This window comes from Lepus europaeus, chromosome 9 (genome assembly GCF_033115175.1).
Source record: "Lepus europaeus isolate LE1 chromosome 9, mLepTim1.pri, whole genome shotgun sequence".
Lineage (NCBI taxonomy): Eukaryota > Metazoa > Chordata > Mammalia > Lagomorpha > Leporidae > Lepus > Lepus europaeus.
In genome coordinates, this window is record NC_084835.1 from 31,768,687 (window position 1) to 31,791,343 (window position 22,657).

At 49.6% G+C, this 22,657-nt stretch overlaps 1 protein-coding gene across 5 annotated transcripts in view; it reads left to right on the plus strand.

The window, feature by feature from the left end:
* The window catches only part of FLNB (filamin B), a 154,505-nt gene that overhangs the window by 41,481 nt on the left and 90,367 nt on the right, over nt 1-22,657 (plus strand). For all 5 annotated transcript variants that reach the window (XM_062201154.1, XM_062201158.1, XM_062201155.1 and 2 more), the window contains exon 2: nt 22,351-22,599. In XM_062201154.1, the coding sequence (XP_062057138.1) occupies nt 22,351-22,599 (249 nt within the window). The remainder of the gene's footprint in view (nt 1-22,350; nt 22,600-22,657) is intronic.

Here is a 22,657-nt window from a genome sequence, read left to right on the forward strand (position 1 = left end):
AAGTTGCGAAGCCAAGGCTCCAGTTTTGGTAATAAATGGGCATGGAGTTTCACAGGTAGGGCGTGGAGGAATTTATGACGACAGGAAGCCCAGAGGAGCCTCCCGCCTGCAAGCCCCAGCCAGGTTTCTGAGTTCTGCCAAACAACCAGAAGCTTCTAATGCGGGCTTGTGATGAACGCTGTTGGCCCAGTGCCCTGGAGAAATGGGCTTGCTCTCTGTGGATGCGGCAGGGGCTGTGAAGAGGGCGTTAGGACTGTTTTGCAGCTCTGTGAGGAGCCCTTAAATTAGAGAGGAGGCTGAGGTGGAAATTGGTCATTAGGCTCCTTAGGGTGGTTCTAGAAAATGTGGACTTGGCGACCAGGTGGGCCCCTTTCTGTAGGAGGGTTCCATGGGTGGATTTAGACGAAACCCTCTTACCTTGTGGGTTGGAAGAAATAGAACAAGCTTTAAGCTCCCATTTTAAAGGGTAGCTTAGAGTGCAGGAATGGGCTGTCAGACTAGAACAGAGGGCCAGGACCCAGTCCAGTGCTGAGTGTGGTAACCACAGCCGTGTGATTTTGTTCAGAATTTCTCATACAACATTCAGGACAAAGAGTCCCAGGAGTGGGGTGGGGGTTTCCCTGAAGGGCTGTGCTTTGCCGTGCAGGTTTCTCTGGGCCTGTTGAAGCTGCCACTGAGGCAGCTGCCCACGGCAGTTCTCCTTGCTGAAGTCCAGTTGCCTGCACCCTTTGCCAGTGTGGACTCTCTGGTGAGCAGGAGGCAGTCTCTGAGCTTATTTCTGAAGCTCTGGCCTCTTTCCCTTCTGGCTTCCTTAGACAGATGAGAGTGAGTCTCCAGGTTGGTGCAGTGGGGAGCTTCCGAAGTGGGACATCCCAGCTCCCATGCCTCCTTCTCTTCTGCGTCGTTCCTCAGGGACCCCCCTGCCCCCTCACTCACTGACACATGACCCTGGGCAAATAGCACAGCCCTTCCAAGCCTCTGTTTTGGCACATGTCATAGACGATGCTGTTGGTGTCTGGGTGAGGTACTGCAGCCGCGGTGCTCAGGTGGGGATTGCGCTGTGTGGGTGGCTGACGTTGGCTGGGGGAACGGGCGTGCCAGGCAGTAGCCCCGGGGACCAAGAGCAAGCCTTTTCTAAGGAGTGATGGTTTTCCCTTTCACGTCAGTAACAATGTTCTCATTCTGGAAGATTTCGTTATTAATGGTTGTTCGTCTTGACAAAAGAAAAATTGAAACCCAGGGGTCTTCCAGCCCTTGTTCAGCATCGCTGCATCTTATTCCTAGGGACTGGCACAGTCATCTATTTTTGTTTCTGGTTTTGCGGGTTTCAGACACATGACCCCTCTGTTCTATGCCAACACAGGTTTAACCCAATGGCCTTGGGTACCCCCAAATTCCAGTATGTGCTTACAGGCATGGATTTCAAACATTTTTTTATTGAAATAAACTTAGTTTTTAATTCTGCTTTCCATGAACTCTGTGAAGTGCCTGTGTGTTTGCTTTTCTTTCCCTTTTGTAGTTTCTCTCTTTGGGCCTATCTGTACACAGAGGAAGGCTTGTGTCGGGTGGTGATTTGCTTGTGATTAGATTCATGGGAATAACTCTGAAAGTAGGCGGCACTATAGAACCAACTGGAAAGCTTTAGAAGTACTGGTGCCCCAGCTTTACCCCAAAGAGATTACGAGTTTTTTTTCTTCTGGGGCAGGGAAGTTGTCTTATGTATGTATGTATGTATGTATGTATGTGTTTTTTACACTTTCCCATGTGTAGCCAGAATTGAGACTCAAGTGACTTGTGAACAACAGAAGTGCTGAGGTTTGAGCCAAAAATCGGACAGGCCAGGATCTCAAGATTGGACAGGCAGGATCGAGGCTATGTGGCTGGAATACTGGGATGGCTGGGGGTGTGGGAGAGACTCACTTTATTATATTCACACTTGGAATGAAGTTTGAATTGATGATAGTCAGCTGTTTTATAATGGAGAAAAAAATTGATCATCAGGACAAAGCACTCCATGTCTGTCGGTACAAGGTATGAAGTAGCTGGGAATGGGTTAAGCTGCTGCCCTGTATAGCTGCTTCCCTTATTGGAGTACCTGGGTTAGGGTCCTGGCATCCCACCAATTCTAGCTTCTTGTTCATGCGTGTCCTGGGAAGCAGCGATGATGGCTCAAAGGCATTGGGTCTCAGCCATCTATCCATTGTGGGTGGCTCTTGGCTTCCACCTTGCTCAGTCCGAGCTGTTGTGGGCATTTGGGTAGTGAACCAGTGGAGGAGAGATCTGTCTCTCTCTGCCTTTAATAAAAAGAGGAGGTGGCTGGAATTCCTTTAGGTTAGGAACTTCTCTAACAGGAGTGTCAGGGTCTAAAATCTTTCTAGCATCTGAATTTAAAATGGCCCTGCCCGCTCTTTTGAGTCTTCCTTCCTTCTTGCTGAGGGTAGATTTGATTTTGTTTGTTTTAAAAATATTTATTTGAAAGACAAAGAGAGAGACAGACAGACAGCGCTTTCATCTTCTGGTTCACTTGCCAGATCCCTGAATCCAGGGCTGGGCCAGGCTGAAGCCGGGAGCCAGGAACTTACCCTGGTCTCCCACATGGGTGGTCAGGACGCAAGTGCTTGAACCATCTGCTGCTGACTCCTGAGAACCTTAACTGAAAGCTGGAATTGGAAGCAGAGAGCTGAGCCTGGAAGGAGGCGCTCCACTATGGGATGTGGACATCCCAAGCAGCAGCTTATCCTGCCGCTCCGCACCACAACAGCCGCCTTCTAGATTTGATTGTCAACAATGACCAAGCCCTTGGCATCCGGCCCAGGGAGTCAGACAGCTGGGGAAGAGGGACAGAAAAACCAAGGCAATACATGGCCCTCGTTTTCTTAAAAGTCCAAAGAAGCCCAGGAGCTGCAAAAGCTGCAGCTCCCAGGCTGTTTTGAGTGTGACAGCACTGACACTGGTGTGGAAGGCCAGCTGTGGTCACGGGCTGCCTGTGCCTGCAGTGTGCACTAAGCCACCCCAAGTGACTTCAGTGCCAGGGTTGAGCATAGGAGGAACCACAGCCAGTGGCATGAATGGAGTGCTCAGAGGACCCCTGGGAGCACAGCTGTTACATGAAGGTCATTCCTGCCCGGTCTTGAGGGAGACTCCAATGGCTGGCACCGAACGAAACCTGATGGCCACCCTGGGGTTTCTATTATGTGGGCCCCTGACAAGTCTAGTCTGTGCTTCCCCCATTGCTTGTGTTTATGGGAGCATTTGATGCTACAGGCAGAGCCTGAGCCCTGTCCCTGTGGTAGCTGCATTGCCAGTGACTAAATCTCGGGTTTGAACCCACTACCACACGGAGGTTGAGAGAGCAGGGTTTCATCTGCACTGCAGAGCCCTGGCTCCTTGCTGTTACTGTTGTGCTTGGGAGGACTGTGTGTTTAAGGAGCACTGGGAATGTCACTTGGATGTGTTTCAGTTACAATAGAAATAGTTCTTACTAATTTCCCTACATTCTTCCCCTTCTCCTGCGTGGGAAGTTCAGAGTTAAGTGGCCACTGGGTGGAGGTGCTGGAGGTCTCTCTGTATGCATAATTTGATATTGCAGTTGCCCGCATCAGGACCGTTGCCCCTCTTCCTCCTGCCTGAAGTAGTGGTCCTAATGACTGCTTCCATTTCTGCCTCTTCCCACTTGGCACGAGATTTTGGCCTTAGAAGCTCTAAAGCAAGCCCATGAGGGAGGAGGCTGGTTGTGGCCTGAATTCCTTTAAATCGTTGCCTGTTGTTTAAGGGTTACAGTTTGCCTAGCACAGTGAGATGTTTCCAACGTGGGGTTCAAGTTCTAGACACTGTGGTCAAGGGGAGCGCAAAGCCTGTGCTTCTCTGTGGTACCCTCAGTTAGGAACTGTGCTTTGAGAGCTGGCTTCCCTCCCTCCCTCCCTCCCTCCCTCCCTCCCTCCCTTCCTTCCAAGATTTATTGATTTATTTGAAAGTCAGAGTTACACAGAGAGAAGAGGAGAGGTAGAGAAAGAGAGAGAGAGTGGGGGGGGGGGGAGGTCTTCCATCCACTGGTTCACTCCCCAGTTGGCTGCAACAGCCAGAGCTGAGCCAGTCTGAAGCCAAGAGCCAGGAGCTTCTTCTGGGTCACCCATGGGGTGCAGGGACCATCTTATACTGCTTTCCCAGGCCGTAGCAGAGAGCTGGCTAGGAAGTGGAACAGCCGGGACTTGAACTGGCACCCATATGGGATGTTGACACTGCAGGCGGCAGCTTTACCCGCTATGCCACAGTGCTGGCCCCTCTAATCTCTTAATTGTGGTTAGAGCTCAGTTCCTTGTTTCCTGTCTTTGTCCTGTTGTGTCTGTGGTTTGGTCTCCTTCACCCCCATACCTACCAGTTTTACAAAATGCAGTGTCTCATTTCTGGGAACATTTGGGATAAGTTTTGCTGGAGGATCTAAAGAGCAGTTTAAGGTAGAAGTGCCCAGAGTACCTTCTGGAGCATGTTAAGTCTCCTTGGAGATGGAATTTTACAAAGACTCCTATTTGGTGTGACATGCTAGCCCTCTCTTGCAGATGGCTTAATGTACATTTGCATATTAAAGACTGAGAAGTTCTACAGGAGTTTATTATTTTTAAATTTATTTTTAATAGGTACTTATTTAAAATCAAGAAAGAGAGAGAGAGATGGGGGTTAGGGGGTAGATCTTCCATCTAATGCTTCACTTTTCAAATAGCTGCAACAGCTGGGTCTGGGCCCGGTGAAGTCAGGAGCCTGGAACTCCATCTAGGTCTCTCACGTGACTACAGGGGCCCAAGCAATTGGGCCATCTTTTCCTACTTCTCAGGTGCCTGGGCAGGGAGCTGGATTGGAAGCAGAGCAGCCAGGACTTGAACAGTCGCTAATATAGGATGCTGGCATTTTGACTGAGTGCGCCTCAACCCTGCAGCCGTTTAAACCTTGTTCAGTCTGTACGTGTTCTCAGTTATTTGACCATTGAAAAACCCTTTTGTGTGGAAAAGCTAATGTTTAGTCCTGTCATTTCTAAGAGTTGGTACCTAAGATGCTATTTAGAGTTACACAACTAACAGTTATAAGTGGTGACAGTTTTGTCACATGTATTTGGAAAGTGCAGCTAGTGTATCCAGCCTGTGATTGATTCCATGACCATAATTCCTAAGCTAAGGGAAAAAGAAAAAGTGAATTGATTGAAGAAAACCCACGGTAAATGGTAAGAGGATGGGCCAGGCTTGAGTGTGGTCTGAGGAACATAGGGCAGTGGCTCCAAGTTTAGGCAGGGCTGCTGTGAGATTCCCACGCGGGGCGGGCACTGCAGCCCCCGAGCTGGGGAGTAGCCTCTGCCTCAGGCACCGACTTGGTGCGTGCAGGGCTGGGGATAAAGAGATCTGGCTGTGGGCTGAGTGTCTTCAGCCACAGGAGCAGCTGGCCGTTAGGGTGATGCCTTGGATATTAATCGTGTGTCACTCGCTCGCCTCGCTCTTGGGCCGCTGCCTCAGGAATGTTAGCCTGTGTTCCGCTTCGAGCAGCAGAGCCGACTTGCTGTGTGCTTGGGCTGTTTATCTTCCTGCCACCGGTTAGCGTGGAGCAGGGTTCAGGGGCACAGCGATAAATCTCTTTTAGGAGGATGATGTAACCTCACCACATTTTTTTTTTCTCCTTGGCTTGTCATTGTTTTTCCAGCCTTTGTAACACCATCATGTCCATGTATGGCTCTCTTCCTTTTAAGCCCGTGCCGGTCTCTGGGTGGAGCAGTCTGTGACAGATTCTGAAGTCAGTGGCCTGGATTCAAATCCCTGCTCCACTGCTTATGAGCTGTGGGACTCTTGGTTTAATAGGAAGGTCCTTCACAGAGTTAGTAGAAAACTAGAATTAAAAGTTAGGTTTATGTTGCCATATAAAGTTTTAAAATTCATGCCATATAAAGTTTTTCAGTTCCCATTTCCATGAACTTTTTAAAGACATCATATACATTTTTCCAGCTTTTTATTTTGTACCAACATAAACTTAATCTTTTAGTTCCATTTTCCATGAACTTTGTGAAGTACCCTTGCAATCTTTTTCATCAGCATTTAACATTCAGGAAATGGAGCTAACGATGATACCTCAGAAAGTAGCTGTGAGAACTGGGGGTCATGGCGCTGGGTCAGGTCCTCAGGTCCTCAGGTCCACTTTTACCTGGGAGGTTGGACTGCTCCCTACCTCACAGGGTGAGGCTCCCAGGGTGCCAGGAAGAGGAGGCAGGAAAGCATCAGGAGCTGAGTGGTTGGTTTTTGTTGTTGTTTTTCTTAGCTTGAAGAACATGCCTGAAGGCAGCCAGATGACTCCATCTTCCTGTGAGGCAGTCTCCTGTGTGTGCTAGTCCTCAGGCAAGCTGTTGGAAATGGCCAGGGCCATCTCCTGAGGAGACCCCCTGCCCAGGAAGAGGGTGTCTGGTGAGGATCGGGCAGGGACTTGAATGGCCGGTGTGAGGAAGTGGAGAAAAGGAGGTCTTGGGAAAGACAACGGGGTGAGCCCACGGCATCTCTGGTATTCATCTGTGCAGAGGTCACATGGCACACGATGAAAATCATGTGGTATAAAAAGGTGAGCGCGTAGGGTGGTGTTTGGTACAGCAGTTAGGATGCTGCTTGGGACACCTACACTCCACATATGAGTGAGTGCCTGGATTTGAGTCTGCTAATGGGTACCCTAGGAGGCAGCAGGTGATGGCTTGGCGACCCTGCCACCCACATAGGAGACACAGATTGAGTCTGGGCTCTTGGCTTTGACCTGGCCCAGGCCTTGCTCTTGTGTGTAGTCGGAGAGGCAACGAGCAGAGGGGAGATCTGTCCCTTCTGCCTTTCAGATTAAAAAAAATGAGAGACCATCTCCTCGTCTCCTACCCAGCCCTCCCCACCTCCCTCCATTCCTTATGCCACTCCAAAACAAATGTGATGTTGGTAAACATTTTCTTGTTTATTTGGGAAGCAGTTGATATATCTATGAGCCCAATTGTATTTAATTCTCCCAGCATCTCTTTAACTCAGATTCCAACCTCCTGTAAACATTCCTTTTATCATTGGATTTTCCCATATTTTGTGCCTACAGATCCACACAATTTTATTTTATTATTATTTTTTTATGTTTTTTTTTTTGTGTGGTGTGTTTTTTTTTTTTTGACAGGCAGAGTGGAGAGTGAGAGAGAGAGAGAGAGACAGAGAGAAAGGTCTTCCTTTTGCCGTTGGTTCACCCTCCAATGGCCGCCGCGGTTGGCGCGCTGCGGCCTGCGCACTGCACTGATCCGATGGCAGGAACCAGGGGCTTATCCTGGTCTCCCATGGGGTGCAGGACCCAAGGACTTGGGCCATCCTCCACTGCACTCCCTGGCCACAGCAGAGAGCTGGCCTGGAAGAGGGGCAACCAGGACAGAATCCGGAGCCCTGACCGGGACTAGAACCCGGTGTGCCAGCGCCGCAAGGTGGAGGATTAGCCTAGTGAGCCGCGGCGCTGGCGGGATCCACACAATTTTATTAACGTGAACAATTCCTTAGTATGAACATTATAGTTTCTGATGGTGTGTGCCAACATTTATTTAAAAACTATTTATGTTTTGTATTGTAAAAGTTCAAATAATGCAGAAGCATGTAACAGCAATGGCAACAGGACATGGAAGTGCAGAGGAGCCTGTAGGGACAGTTTGTTGTACCCCTAGGTCCTTCTGTTCAGAGCAGAATCATGCCTCTGAAAAACAGGGTTGTGGGGCTGGTGTTGTGGCAGAGTGGGGTTAAGCCACCTCTTATGACACTGGCATCCCATATCGGAGCTCTGGTTAAGTCCTAGCTGCTCTGCCTCTGGTCCAGCTCCCTGTTGATGCATATGGGATGGCAGCAGATGACCCAAGTACTTGGACTCCTGCAACCCATGTGGGAGACCTGGATGGAGTTCCTGGCTCCTGACTTTGGCCTGGCCCAGCCCCTGCTGTTATAGCTGTTTGGGGAGTGAACCAGCAGATGGGAGATTCTCTCTCTCTCCCTCTCTCTCCCTCTCTCTCCCTCCCTCTTCCTCTCCTAGTCCCTCTCCCTGTCCCTCTCCCTCTCTTTCTCTCTCTCCCTCCCTCCCCCCACCTCTCGTGTTTTGCATTTTAAAATAGATAAATAAACCTTCTAAAAATATTTTTTAAAAGTCCAGGGTTGCAAGATTGAGATTTTTCTGCAAATTGCCCTCCCTCCTTACTTAATGACATCATGGATGCCTGCCCCTGTTGTAACAAACACATCTTTCCCATTCTTTTCACAGCAGCCTGTTAAGTCTCTTTCTTGAATGTAAAGCTTATTTAACCGTATATTGTCTGGGAGGCATGTGCAGTGTGGTCAGTTTTCCCTCTTGGTCATATTGTGTCATGCACTGCTTTAATGCTTAAAGATCACTTTAATATGCAACCCCCTCACTCCCATTAGAAGAAGTCTTGGCCAGCGCCGTGGCTCAATAGGCTAATCCTCTGCCTTGCGGCGCCGGCACACCGGGTTCTAGTCCTGGTCAGGGTGCCGGATCCTGTCCCGGTTGCCCCTCTTCCAGGCCAGCTCTCTGCTGTGGCCTGGGAGTGCAGTGGAGGATGGCCCAAGTGCTTGGGCCCTGCACTCCATGGGAGACCAGGATAAGCACCTGGCTCCTGGCTTCGGATCAGCGCGGTGCACCGGCCACAGCGCGCCGGCCACGCGGCCATTGGAGGGTGAACCAACGGCAAAGGAAGACCTTTCTCTCTCTTTCTCTCTCTCTCACTGTCCACTCTGCCTGTCAAAAATTAAAAAAAAAAAAAAGAAGAAGAAGTCTTGTTGGGAAACTTGCTTGAATACTTCGTGCTTCAAATCGAATTAATTGAACTGGTGTTGAATTCTCTGGCTCCTGCAGACTGCTCGGGAATCTGTTGGAGGAGTCAGGGTGGCCTGCAGACTTGAGCAAACTGCCAGTTCATTCAGCGGCTCGCGGAGCAAAGAACATCTTGATTCTATCAGCCCTGATCCTAGTCCCCAATGGGCCCAGCGCCTGTGGTCGTGAGCAGATGGAATGCACGTCTGTGTTGCAAGGCAGCGTTCTGGGGCCTTGTGTGCTGAGCATTCTTGAGCCAGAGTTGAGTGGTGTTGAATCTGTTTCACTCGCATGTGTTTCTAATGTTATGGTAGAAACAGCAGTCATAGTCCCTGCTGATGGGATGGGGCCCTTGTGGGACACTGTGCCACCTGCCTTGCTGCCTGTGGTCCCAGTGTTCTACCAGCTCACTTGGCCTCTGCAGAGACTGCGAACAGCAGGTTGATCCCCTCCAAGGTATATGGCTATTATGTGGCTGTGCTTGGGAGGCAACTAAGGCTTCTTTGACTCCAGACAGAGCACCTGGACTTCTCCTGGGCCCTCAGTTACTTGGCTGTGGGCTGCATCAGTAAGGGAACTGCTGAAGTCCCTTCCCTGTACTGCGCTGTGAATAACTCACCTGCAAGCAGGAAGCTGGGGTCTGGGCTGAGAGCGCTGTTGTGACTGGGTGGGACGTGTGTTTGGAGGCCTCCCTTTGTCATCATTGGTGGAAAGGTCTAAATTTTTGTTTTTAATAACCTCAATTTTAAAGAGATTTATTTTCACTTTATTTGAAAGAGAGAGTGAGAGAGAGATAGAACTTTGGTCTACTAGCTCACTTTCCAAATGCCCAGAAGAGCCAGAGTTGGGCCTGGTCACAGCCAGGAGCCCAGAACTCTATCCATGTCTTCCATGTGGGTGGTAGAGGCCATCACCTGCTGCCTCCCAGAGTGTGCATTAGCAGGAAGCAAGAGCAGAAGTGGAGTCAGGGCTTGAACCCAGGCACTCTGATACGGGATGTGGGCCTTGCGAGTGGCATCTTACCCTCTGCACCAAAAGCCTACCCCTGGAAGGGTACACACTGGAGCCACCAACTGAACTGTCTGAGAAGCATCAGTGTGGGCAGAGTCTGGGCAGAGCCCTTTGTCCTGAGAAGATCTTTTCCTCCCACTCATCCTCTTTCTCTTGGTGATGGTGAGAGCCGGCAGTTATAAAAATTATTTGGAATTTCTCTCAGCTTGGTTCCTGCTCAAGATTTTAAATTGAGAGTTTTCTTCCTTTTCATGACTCCACAATCTTTGGGCCGCTTGCCATTTGCTGTGGCAAGCTTCTAAGAGCTGTAATAGGAGGTTAGTTACAGGGGAAATACAAGATGATTGCTTCTCTTTCAAACCAGTGAAGCCTCGTTGCTCGAAGCCTCATTGCTCTAATTTTGTAATGAGAATCAACTCCTACAAGCTTAGAGTTGAAAATATATTCACTGTCACTTTTACTATTGTAAGGCCGAGCGGGGAGAGAAGTCCCTAGTTCATGTAATTTAGAATGAAGGACAAAAAGCCAGAAGTTGCTTTTTTGTCTACTTCTTTGTTCTCTTTTAAAAGTCTTTAATAATAACATCTAGCCCCGTGGAGCTGCCAGTTTTCATTATAATGTTATCATCTCTTTGCAGAATATTTTCAAGCCAATTTAACTTCCTTTCTTATACAGAGGTGTCATTTGTATCCAGCCCAGGGCCTGGAGCTTAGCAGGCAGTGGGGCAATATATGCTGGTTTCAACACAGAAGAAGGAGACACATTGAGTGTTTTATTATGAGTAACCCTAATTTCTATTTTCGAGAGAAGATACAGGCTTGGATAATTAAGGGCAGACCTGCCTCTCCTGTCCTCCATGGTTTCCCCCAAGAGTTGGCTGAGGAAGGTGTTGGAAGCATGTGTGGGCCCCCCTGGATGGAGGGAGGAGGCCGTGATGTTGCAATTCCTATTTCTGGGATGGCAGAGGCCTGGTGAATGGTGGTTGAGACAAGGAGAATAATCCATCTCAGACTCTTATTGGCACTTCCCAGGTCTTGTGCTGTCATTTTATATGTTGCCCACCTGCCGAGTTTCTGTGCTGGGACCTTGTAGGTTAAGGTTCCTGGGAATGACTTGGTGTAGTTGAGGGTGGGTGTTTGGCAGTGGTTAAGACAGCACTTGGAATGCCTGCATCCCATATCAGAGTACCTGGGTTCAAGCCCTCACTACTCTGCAGCTTTCTGCTAATATGAACCCTGGAAGGTGGCAAGTGAAGGCTGAAGTACTTGTGTCCCTGCCATCCATCTTCGAGACTTGGATTGAGTTCCAAGATCCTTGCTTTGTCCTGGCCCATTCCTGGCTGTTATGGGGGTTTGTGGAGTTAACAAGCAGATGGACAATCTCTGTCATTTCTCTGTCTCTTTGTGTGTCTCTCTGCTTTTCAAATACATAAAAAAATAAATAAATAAAAAGTAGAAGAAAGAGATCTGGTTCACCTCCCAAGCACAGTGCTGTATTAATTGGGGGCTTGTGGATGGACTGTTTATATACCAGCTCATCTGCCACACACACACAAAAAATTATGCATTCACATCTTCCAGTTGTTGTGAATATCAGGTAGAGTCAGAAGTAGTGAGCTGGGGCTGGTGCTGTGATGCAGTGGGTAAAACCATCGCTTGCAGTACTGGCATCCCCTTTGGGTGCCGATTTGAGTCCCGGCTGCTCTACTTCCAATCCAGCTCCCTGCTAATGTGCCTGGGAAAGCAGTGGAAGATGGCTCAAAACCTTGGGCCCCTGCACCCAAGTAGGAGACCCTAGGAGACTCCTGGCTCTTGGCCTCGGATCAGCCCAGCTTCTGAGGAGTGAACCAGCAGATGAAAGACATCTCTCTCTGCTTCTGCTCTGCCTCTCTATAACTCTGCCTTTCAAATAGATAAATAAATCTTAAAGAAAAAAAAGTAGTGAGCTAAGAGTTTGGGTGCTGGCAACAGAGAGAACTGAGTGGAAATCTAGGCTTTCCATCTGTGTCACTTTGGACATCTGGCAGCCTCTGCCATCTCATCTGTACAATGGGATCTGTCACAAAAGTCACCATTCTAGAGCCACAGCGAGGGCTGGAGGAGGTGACACTTGCCGAAGAGTCTGACCCACCAGGAAAGCCTGGAAGTGAGAGCTGCTGATGGGAGGAGAGTTGGTGGCTTTCCCAGGCATGGCGCCTCCTGCCCTCACTTCTGGCCCTGTGGTTTGCGTGTGTGTGTGGGGGTGGGTGGGTGGCCTCAGGGAGGGCCCAGCTCTCCTCGCAGGAGAGCGAGCTGCAGTTCAGACGAGATGGCCTCGCCGCAGGGACAGACTGAGCGGGAGTCTGAAGGTCACAAGGACCTCCGTTCACAGCCAGCATTTGTTATTTCAGCTGGACGCATTCTCAGGAAGCTGTGAGCAAGGGACAGACGACCGCTGGGCTCAGGCCTGGCGCACTCACACTGGGGTTTAGCCTGAATCTCCCAGGGTCTGGACTTGGCCTCTTGCACTTGCAGTTCAAGAGTCCTTGGGGGCCCTTGTGCTAGTCCCCGGGACAACTGTGCGGCAGGAGGCGTTTCCGTAGAGACCTGTTGCTTTGAGGTCAGAAACCTAGTTTAGGAGCCCGGGTGTTTGGTGTTGTGATTAAATTGCTACTTGTAACTGCCGTATCCCGTGTCCTAGTGCCTGGCTCCTCTTGCAATCCAGTTTCCTGCTAATGTGCATAGTGGGAGGCAGCGGGTGATGGCTCCAGTACTTGGGTCCTGCCACCCATGTGGGAGACTTGAAGGAATTCTGCGTTCCAGAGTTGGGCCTGGCCCAGCCCTAGCCTGTTGCAGCTATGTGGAATGGGGGCCAGTGGATGGAAGATCTCTCTCTTTGGGTCTGTCTTTCAAATAAAATAGAAATAAATCAATTTAAAAAACAGCTATAACCTAGCTGCACCTTGATCATTTGAAATACTTTTGATTGCTTCCATCTTTGACCTAACAAGGTTAGAATCCTTCCAATATTTTGTTGTTAAAGATTTATTTATTTATTAAAAAAGCAGAGTTACAGAGAGAGAGGGAGAGATGGAGATCGAGAGATCGTTCATCTGCCAGTTCACTCTCCAAATGCTGCAACAGATGGGCAGGGCTAGGCCAAAGCCAGGATCCTGGGACTCCACCCTGGTTTCCCACATGGATAGCAGGGTCTCAAGTACTTGGACCATCATCTGGTGCTTTCCCAGGCACAGTAGCAGGGAGCTGGATCAGAAGCAGAGCAACTAGAACTCGAACCTGGGATGCTGGTGTCACAAGCGGCAGCTTAACCCACAGCACCACAATGCTGGCCCCTTCGTGAACCATTTAAAACTCCCTATGTGGAAGTTTTGTTTATCACTTAGTCCAATATGGCATTGTTATTGGATATAAATTAGTTCTCTGACATGTTAAAAATTTAAAAAAAATTATCTATTTATATGAAAGTCAGAGTTACATAGAGAGAGAGAAGGAGAGGCAGAGAGAAAGGTCTTCTATCTGCTGATTCACTCCCCAGTTGGCCGCAATGGCCGGAGCTGCACCGATCCGAAGCCAGGAACCAGGAGCTTCTTTCAGGTCTCCCACGTGGGTGCAGGGGCCCAAGGACCTGGGCCATCTTTCACTGCTTTCCCAGACCATAGCAGAGAGCTGTATTGGAAGTGGAGCAGCCAGGACTTGAACAGGAGTCCATATGGGATGCCTGCACTGCAGGTGGTGGCTTTATCCGCTACACCACAGCGCCGGCATGATAAAAAGTCTTTAAAAATGATATTGAGGCTTAACAGGCTAATCCTCTACCTTGCAGCGCTGGCACCCCAGGTTCTAGTCCCGGTTGGGGCGCCGGATTCTATCCCAGTTGCCCCTCTTCCAGGCCAGCTCTCTGCTATGGCCCTGGAAGGCAGTGGAGGATGGCCCAAGTCCTTGGGCCCTGCACCCACATGAGAGACCAGGAGAAGCACCTGACTCCTGGCTTCGGGTCAGCGAGATGCGCCAGCCGTAGCGGCCATTGGAGGGTGAACCCACGGCAAAAAGGAAGACCTTTCTCTCTGTCTCTCTATCTCTCACTATCCACTCTGCCTGTCAAAAAAAAAAAAAAAAAAAAAAAAAAAAAAAAAAAAAGATATTGAAAACAAAGTGCCTGGGTGATGAAAATGGAACTTACAAAGTGAGGCCAGAAAACCTGGGTATTTGGGACAAATTCCAAAATAGTACACCATCAGCAGATCTACTCTCTGAAAGTTCATCCAGCTAGCTCTCTGTACCAAAATAAAAGGAAGTGAAAGAGAACAGAAGGAATAGTTGATAAGGTAGGCTGTTCGAAGTCTGAGTTTATACATGAGAATGTGTTGTGGGCCTATAACAGAAATGTCAGTCAAGGACTTGAGAATATTTATTTACTCAGTTCTGCTGCAGAGAAATCCTGGCCACCCTTCCAACATGCCATGCCCAAGGCAGACATTGCCAATCTATCTGTACAGTAATCTTCCTTGCTGAACTTACACTCCCCATGCCTTCTTCATGGTAGACATGGTTAATCCACTTAGCAGTCTTTCTTGCTGAATTCACATGTGATTTCAGAATCCTTCTCAATGCAGTGAGAGGGTTTTTTATTTTGTGTGCTGTCTTGGTCTGTTTTCTACTGTTACTATGTGGTACCACAGACTGGGTGATTTGTGAACATTCTAAGTTTATTTGTCCCACAGTTCTGGAGGCTGGGAAGTGTGAGATTCAGAGGCTGCATTGGGGGAGGGCTTTCTTGCTGCATCATTACATGGTGTGGTGCATCACACAGTAGGAAGGAGAGACACACACAGTACATGCATGCTGGTTCAAGAACAAGGAAGAGTGAAAGTCGCTTTTTTAACAAATTCATTCTTGCTGTAATGAACCCATTCCTTCAGTGAAGGTATTAATCAATTCATGAAAATCCTGACTTCATGACTTAATCTACTTTAAAATATTCTTTATTTGTTTTAAAGACAAACATGGAGATCTCTCATCTGCTGATTCAGCTTCCTGTCTAGCTCGCTGCTAATGTACCTGAAGAAGGCAGCAGAGAATGGCCCAGCTACTTGGGCCCTGGCTGTTCACATGGGAGACCTGGGTGGAATTTCAGGTTCTTGGCTTTGGCCTGGCCCAGTCCCAGCTTTTGCTGCCAGTGTGGAGTGAAACAGTGGATGCAAGATCCATTTCCCTCTCAGCTTCCCTCCCGTCCCCCTCCCCCCATCACTCTGCCTTCCAAATAAATAAATAAATAAATAAATGAATCTTTAAAGAAAAAAAAAAAAAACAGGAAAATGAACAACATAAAAGGCCTTCTGAATGAACTGTTTATTAACTCGGGACCCTGGCACAGTCATGTATGTAACAGTTAATTCAAACAGCTCCTTTGTAGTCCTTGAGTAGTTCATGAGCAGGAAAGGGAGTCGGAAATGTAGCTGACCCCCGTGCCCTGGCTTTATTGTGGTCAGTGTTTTCTCTTTCCGACTGAATAGGCTCATGTGACTCCAGGTCCTCTAGTGTCCAGAAACATGCTCTGGTTATAGCTCAGTTGCTGTTACAAAGAGATTAGAAAACAACATTGGCAGAAAGAATGTGAACTGAGGTTGGTTTTTTTTTTTTTCAGTCTTCAGGTGGGCAGGGTGCCTGAGGCCCTGGCTCCTTCTGTGTGTTTGTAGGACTCTCCTGGGGCAGGTCACAGCTAGGTGGTCTCAGTGTCGAGGGCTCTGGCCGGCAGTGGGGCAGCGCATGGGGCTGGCTGGTCCTGGGCCCTGAAGTGAGGGTGCATTTTACTTCTGCTCACCACTGAATTCTAAGGGCAGCTGGGAGGAGCCATCTGTCTGGAAGCTGGCGCCTGGGAGGGAGCAGAGGATAGAGGATTTTAGTGCCCAAAGAATGGCCTTGGCTATGGATATGCTTCAGTCATCAGGGCTGCAGGTCTCTTCGTCATTCTTCACAACCTGGAAGGGAGACAGAAGCCAGCCTGGCCCCTTTCGTCCTGCCAGGGGCCTCAGGGTGCCTGCAGCAAAGTGCACAGTTCCTCATGTGCTGTGTGAATGGAAGGGCTGTGGCACCCCGGAAGTATGACCCCAGTCCTGGCCTTTCTTGTTGCAGAAGTGGGAGGGGTGCAATGGACGTTTGTAGGCTAGGTTTGTTTGTTTTTCTTTAAAATTTGTCTGCCTTTTTGTAATTAGTTAACTTTTATATTATTTGAAAGGCAGAGGGGGAGAGAGAGAGAGAGAGAGGGAGGGAGGGGGAGGGATGGAGAGGGATGGAGAGAAATCCTCCATCCACTGATTTATTTCCTAAATGCCTACAATAGCCAGGATTGGACCAGGCTCAAGTCAGAAGCCCCAGATTCCATCTGTGTCTCCTACATGGCTGGCAGGAACCCAAATACTTGAGCCGTTATCTGCTGCCACCCAGGGAAGCAGAAGCAAAGTAGCCAGGACTCAAACCAGGCACTGAGACATGGAATGTGGGTGTCCCAAGCACTGACTTAATACTGTGCCAAACGCTCACCCCTAGACTAAGTTTTGACCAGGAAAGTGAGGAAAGCAACCAGCTGCATTCTTTCAGTTCAGGGCCCCCTATTGTTTGGATACCTGAAGCCTGTAGTTCAGCCATGGTTTGTGCAGGCTTGGAAAGAAGGCAGGCTGGAGAGAAAGTGGGCCCTGGGGCTCTGGATCCAGGTGATCTGCGTGCTGCAGTGAGCCCACCCTAAGGTGCTGCTCCTGGCTCAGCCAAGTCACCTAAGCTGTCCAGAAACCACACTGCCAGCTGGCAGGTTGCAGCATTGAACTGATAAGCTTTCACTTCTTTCTCCTGCTCTTGTCCTTTTTGACTCTGGGTTGATAAGGGCATGGGAGGTCGGTGGTGGTAAGCATTACGGTAATAATCCTACAAGTGCTACTGGGAACCAAGTGCGTGGGTGTGAGAGCTGCAGGTGTGTTGCCATAGGTAGTGCTGCTGGCAGTCCTATTCCAGTGGGCCAGCATCACCCCCAGTTTACAGATGATGAAACTGAGGTGCGGAGAGACAGAGCAATGGAGCTGAGTCTGCCAGCTGCAGAACCGCACCCTCTCTGGGCCCTCCCTCTGAGCCATGTTCTGGGTGGCCCGCGGGGGCTCGGCAGTGGCCACATCCTAGAGCATGCAGAATTCTGTCTAACAAGCTGTGTGTGGGGGGATACTTACTGCACCCTCTCTGTGACATGCATCACTCCGCTCCTGAAGCACCGCAGCAGGGAAGGTCAGGAGAGCCGAGTGGGCAGGCTGTCTCCCATACAGCCAGGTGCACTTGGTGTTGAGACAGTGGAGAGCCAAGCCTGACTCTGCGGAGTGGAGCTGACACTTGGGGCAGAGGGGGCAGCTGAGCTCCCAGGGGGTTATTAAACCACAGTGGTTGCAGGTGCCCAGTGAGAGGAGTAGGACGCACAGTCTTGCCGGGGCGCCTCACAGGGAACCTGTGCTGGTTTGTAGACGTGGGAGAGAGGATGAGGAGGGAGTTCGGGGCCAGGTGGGCACCAGGGACAGAGACAGAAGGTGAGCTGAGGGCAAAATGAAGCCAAGAAGTCAAGGAAGGACCAGACCTTGGGCCCGCCTGGGCTGCTTTCTGTACCTTACACTTTCCAGGAAGGTCTGCTAAGTTATCTGTAGTTTGTCTCCTGGGTGGCCTTTGTGGCTCAGGCCCTGCTGTCTTCCCTCATTGCCCAGTTCCTATGTGTCCAGCTTGCAGAGAGCTCCTAGATCTTGGATTCATTGTAGCATTCTAAGTCTGCCTCCCGTTGGAACAGGACAACAGGGGCCTCAGAGGCTGTGGCCCTGGCCCTGAGAATGAGTTGCTTGGCTCTGGGGGGTGACACATGAATGTTTGCATCACCTGGTGGTTTGTAGCCATTTCTGGCATACACGCATTGGACTCTTGGCATCTGTGCATCTGGCTGTAGGGAAGAGTGTTTGCCACAGCAGGACTCGATACTAAGTGAAGGAGTACCAGGGGAGAGGGGGGTAAGCTTTATTCAGTGCCTGCTGTATGCCAGGCATTAGGCTGGACTCTTGCATTCTGTAACCTACCTACCCCTACCTACTTCCAGCAGCCTGTGAGGTCGGGGACTTTGCTCATTTCCGTTGGATAGGTGAGGAACAGTGATGCTGAGGGTGGGTGGATGGTTCAAAGGGACAAATCGAGCCACTGGCTCCAGAGCCTGTGCTTGAAATAGCTTTGCAACACTGCCCCTCAGGGGGTCATGGAGATGAAAGGGCCAGGAGCAGAGTGGGTGGCATCTGCTTCCCCAGACACCACATCACAGTGCAGAGGGTGGCCTTGGTGCCTTGGTGTATGCCCCTCTGTCTCCTTGATGCCTGCAGAGGACGATCTGCTGTCCCTACCCAGGCAGGTGAAAGTGTGCAGGAGTGTCGGACCACGCCTCTCCTCGTGGGCCACCACCCTGCCTCCCTGGTTAATCAGTCACAGCCAGGGAGAAGGTCCTGCAGGTGCCTCCTGGAGCTCCCTGAAGGCATATTGGGCAGGCAGGCAAGGGACTGCACTCAGGATCCTGACCTGGGCAGAGGGGGGCGCCTGACCCTGGGGAACTGGTCTCCAGAAGAGATGTTTCCAGGCTACGTACGGAAATGAGGCAAACACATTCCTTGCTTTCATGGTATAGCAAGGCTGGACACTAGACAGTTTTTTTTTTTATTTGACAGGTAGAGTTATAGACAGTGAGAGAGAGAGATGGAGAGAAAGCTCTTCCTTCCATCGGTTCACTCCCCAAATGGCTGCCACGGCTGGCGCTGTGCCGATCCGAAGCCAGGAGCCAGGTGCTTTTTCCTGGTCTCCCATGCGGGTGCAGGGCCCAAGCACTTGGGCCATCCTCCACTGCCTTCCCGGGCCACAGCAGAGAGCTGGACTGGAAGAGGAGCAACCGGGACTAGTACCCGGCGTCCATATGGGATGCTGGTGCTGCAGGCGGAGGATTAGCCAAGTGAGCTGCGGCTCCGGCCCCTGGACAGTTTTGAGTAGTGTGTCTGATTGGAGGACCAGTTATGTAGGAATTGTGATGGGCGGAGTTTGTGGGGCAGCACAGAAGGGAGAAGCCCACAGCCAGATTCCTACCCACTGAAGTCTGAGCTGTAGCAGGCTGGGCAGGCATGGTGGACGCTGGCTTGTTGTGCTCCTGAGATGGCATCCAGCAGCTGTTTCTGTGGAAATGCTTCTGCTGGTCTGGCCATGAGCTCCTTGTTCACTCATGCCACGTGCCTAAAGCCCACGTGAACGTGGCAGTGCACTGATGTCACTCCTGTTCCACGCCTACAGCCTGCGTGAACACGGCTGGACGCACTCAGGTCCACAGACTCTACGGGGTGCGGCAGTGCTCCAACATCGGTGCCGCCATGCTGTGGACCATTTATTTCTCTTTCAAGGCCTGGGGAGTCTCCTGTTTCATGTGGAGGGGTGCTGGGGAGGCTTTCTGGGCGAGTTGCCCTCTCTTTACTGCTCCAAGAGCTTGGGCGTAACACTTGAACTTTCACCTGTCGGAATCCCTTGGGAAATGAGGGCTGTCAGAGTAGCAGGAGGAAGGTGGCATGGATCCCAGTGAGACTGTGATGGGGGCGTTCCCACTTGGACACCTACCTGGAATTCATTGGAAACAGAAGTTCTGGGCATTGTATTTTACATAAATTTGGCCCAGACTTTAACTGGGTCATATTTCCCCTAAAATCTTTCTGAAAGGGACTTGGGTCTCATTCCTTTAGACCAACATATGTACGCTGAGGAAAGATAGAGCCAACTGATTTCGTGTTTTGAGTTATGAATTAAATCTGCAGTGCTGCTTTCAAAAAGCACTTAACGAGTAGCTGGGAAGGTTTGAGTTTTACAGACTGAAGATTGTGGCTGGATGCGACTTTGTGGCCTGTTCAAGTCCCTCGGGTGCAAGAGATCAGTGTCTCAAGTGTGCCAGGCTGCTTGTGGTCCCTGACAAGCAGTGTGCAAACCCACATTTTCTTTTGTTCTTTTTCATGCTTTTTTTTTTTTTTCCCTCTTGGTCCACTCTTTTGAAGGCTGCTCTTCTCCCTTGAGCTTGAATAAAGGAAATTGGCATGGAAAATTGCTTGATTTGGAATTTCTGAGGATCCGTAGGTGGTAAAGGAGTAATCAATAGCATTTCAAAGACAACTCATGGCAGAACATCTAATCCGAAAACCCCAGCTGTGATCACGGCTGCCAGCTGGAGGGATGTCTGGTTCCGTGGGGCAAATTCCTTGGATTCTGTGCAAGGTCCATGTACTGCTTTTTAATTTCTTTTGTTTCTTAACTTAATTTTTTTTTTTTTTGAGAAGTAGAGAGATAGAAAGAGACAGAGGAAAAAGAGAGCTCCCATCCGCTTGCTCACGCCCCAGATGTCCACAGTAGCCAAGAAGCTGGAATGGAGCCAGGCAGCAGACCCATGCACTGAGAAGGCGATGCCGTGTTTGGGGTTTTATGCAGACCATTGCCACTTTATTGCGCATAAGACCTCAAACGCAGGCTGGCTGGCTTCACCGACCCGCGGCCTACGTGCTTAGACAGGCCCTGTGCTTGGTTTACTTTTATTTTATTTTTTCTTTGAAAAATTATTTATTTGAGAGACAGAGATTGAGTCTCCATGGACATGGGATGCAGGCCTCCCAAGGGTCAGCTTAACCTGCTTTGCCACAGCGCTGACCCCAGACATTGGGGCAGATGGAGGTTGGAAAGAAGACAGTGCTGAAGAGGAGCCCGGGGAGGAGGGAATAGAAAGAAATGGCAGCAGGAGTTGTGGAAGGGGCTGGCCAGGGATACCTCGGGTTGTGTTAAGCAGGGGAGGATCTTAGCAGGGGCCATGACCTTGGCTAAGCATTTACAGGGAAACAATGTTTTTGTATTATGTAATACAAATTCAGGGCAGCAAAAACATATCCATACATATGTGCACATGTGCGCACATACACTCACACTTTGTTGATTGGTGACCACCAGGTTAGCAGGTGGTTATCTCTGGAATGTGGCCACTTCTTTTTATTGTCTATGTTTCTGAAATGATTTACATTTGAAATTTTTATTTTTTATTTTTTAAATTTAATTTATTTATTTTTATTTTTATTTTTTGACAGGCAGAGTGGAGAGTGAGAGAGAGAGAGAGAGACAGAGAGAAAGGTCTTCCTTTGCCGTTGGTTCTCCCTCCAATGGCCGCCGTGGCCAGCGCGCTGTGGCCGGCGCACTGCACTGATCCGAAGGCAGGAGCCAGGTGCTTATCCTGGTCTCCCATGGGGTGCAGGGCCCAAGCACTTGGGCCATCCTCCACTGCACTCCCTGGCCATAGCAGAGAGCTGGCCTGGAAGAGGGGCAACCAGGACAGAATCCGGTGCCCCAACCGGGACTAGAACCTGGTGTGCCAGCGCTGCAAGGCAGAGGATTAGCCTGTTGAGCCACGGCGGCGGCCTAAATTTTTATTATTTAAAAGTATGTATGTTTTTGAAAGAGTGAGAGAGACAGAGAAAAGAGAGATCTTCCACCCATGGGCTTATTCCCCAAATGCCCACAATAGTTACCCTAGGGTCAAAGCTAGGAGCCAAAAACTCCACTCACGTCTACCCCATAGATGGCAGGAATCCAAGCACATGAGCTGACATTTGCTACCTGACAGGTGCAATATTAGCAGAAAACTGGATCAGAAGCATGAAGTAGCTGGGACTCGCCAAGGCACTACAATGTAAAATATGGGCATCCCAAGCAGTGACTTAACCAACTGTACCACAATGGTCCCCTCAGATTCCTTTAAATTTTTTATAACATATTTTAGTTATTTATTTGAGAGGTAGAGTTATAAACAGTGAGAGGGAGAGACAAAGAGAAAGGTCTTCCAATAGCTAGTTCACTCCCCAAATGGCCACAACAGCCAGAGCTGAGCCAGTATGAAGCCAGGAACCAGGAGCTTCTTCCAGGTCTCCCATGTGGGTTCAGGGGCCCAAGCGCTTGGGCCATCTTTCACTGCTTTTCCAGGCATAGCAGAGAGCTGGATTGGAGGAGCAGCTAGGACTAGAACTGGCGCCCATATGGGATGCCGGCGCCACAGGCAGAGAGTTATCTTACTGTGCCATAGCTCCAGCCCCAGATTTCTTTAAATTTTTAAAACCCCTTTTTTTGTGGGAAATTTCAAGCATACACCAAAGTAGAGATAATAGTTGAGTGTATTCTGATGTAGCCATGATCCAGGGATGCCAGTTAATAGCACATATCGATCATGTTTTTTCTATTCCCAACACCAAGTGTTTTCAAGCAAATCCCAGCATCACATCATTTCCATCTTAAATGAATAGGATTAATATATATTAATATATTATTATTAATATAATATTAATAGCCTAGGATTTCTTCACTTTTGTTAAACAAAAATGACTGTGCATACTTTTGTGACCCAGAGGAGTGACTGAACCTGTGCCTCTCTCTGCAGACAGCAAAGCCATCGTGGATGGGAACCTGAAGCTCATCTTGGGCCTGGTGTGGACATTGATCCTCCACTACTCCATCTCCATGCCTGTGTGGGAGGACGAAGGGGATGATGACGCCAAGAAGCAGACGCCAAAGCAGAGGCTGCTGGGCTGGATCCAGAACAAGATCCCCTATCTGCCCATCACCAACTTCAACCAGAACTGGCAAGATGGCAAAGCCCTGGGAGCACTGGTAGATAGCTGTGCCCCAGGTAAGAGCCCAGGGATGCGTGTCTATGTCGTCAGCTTTTCAGTACTGCCGCGAAGTAC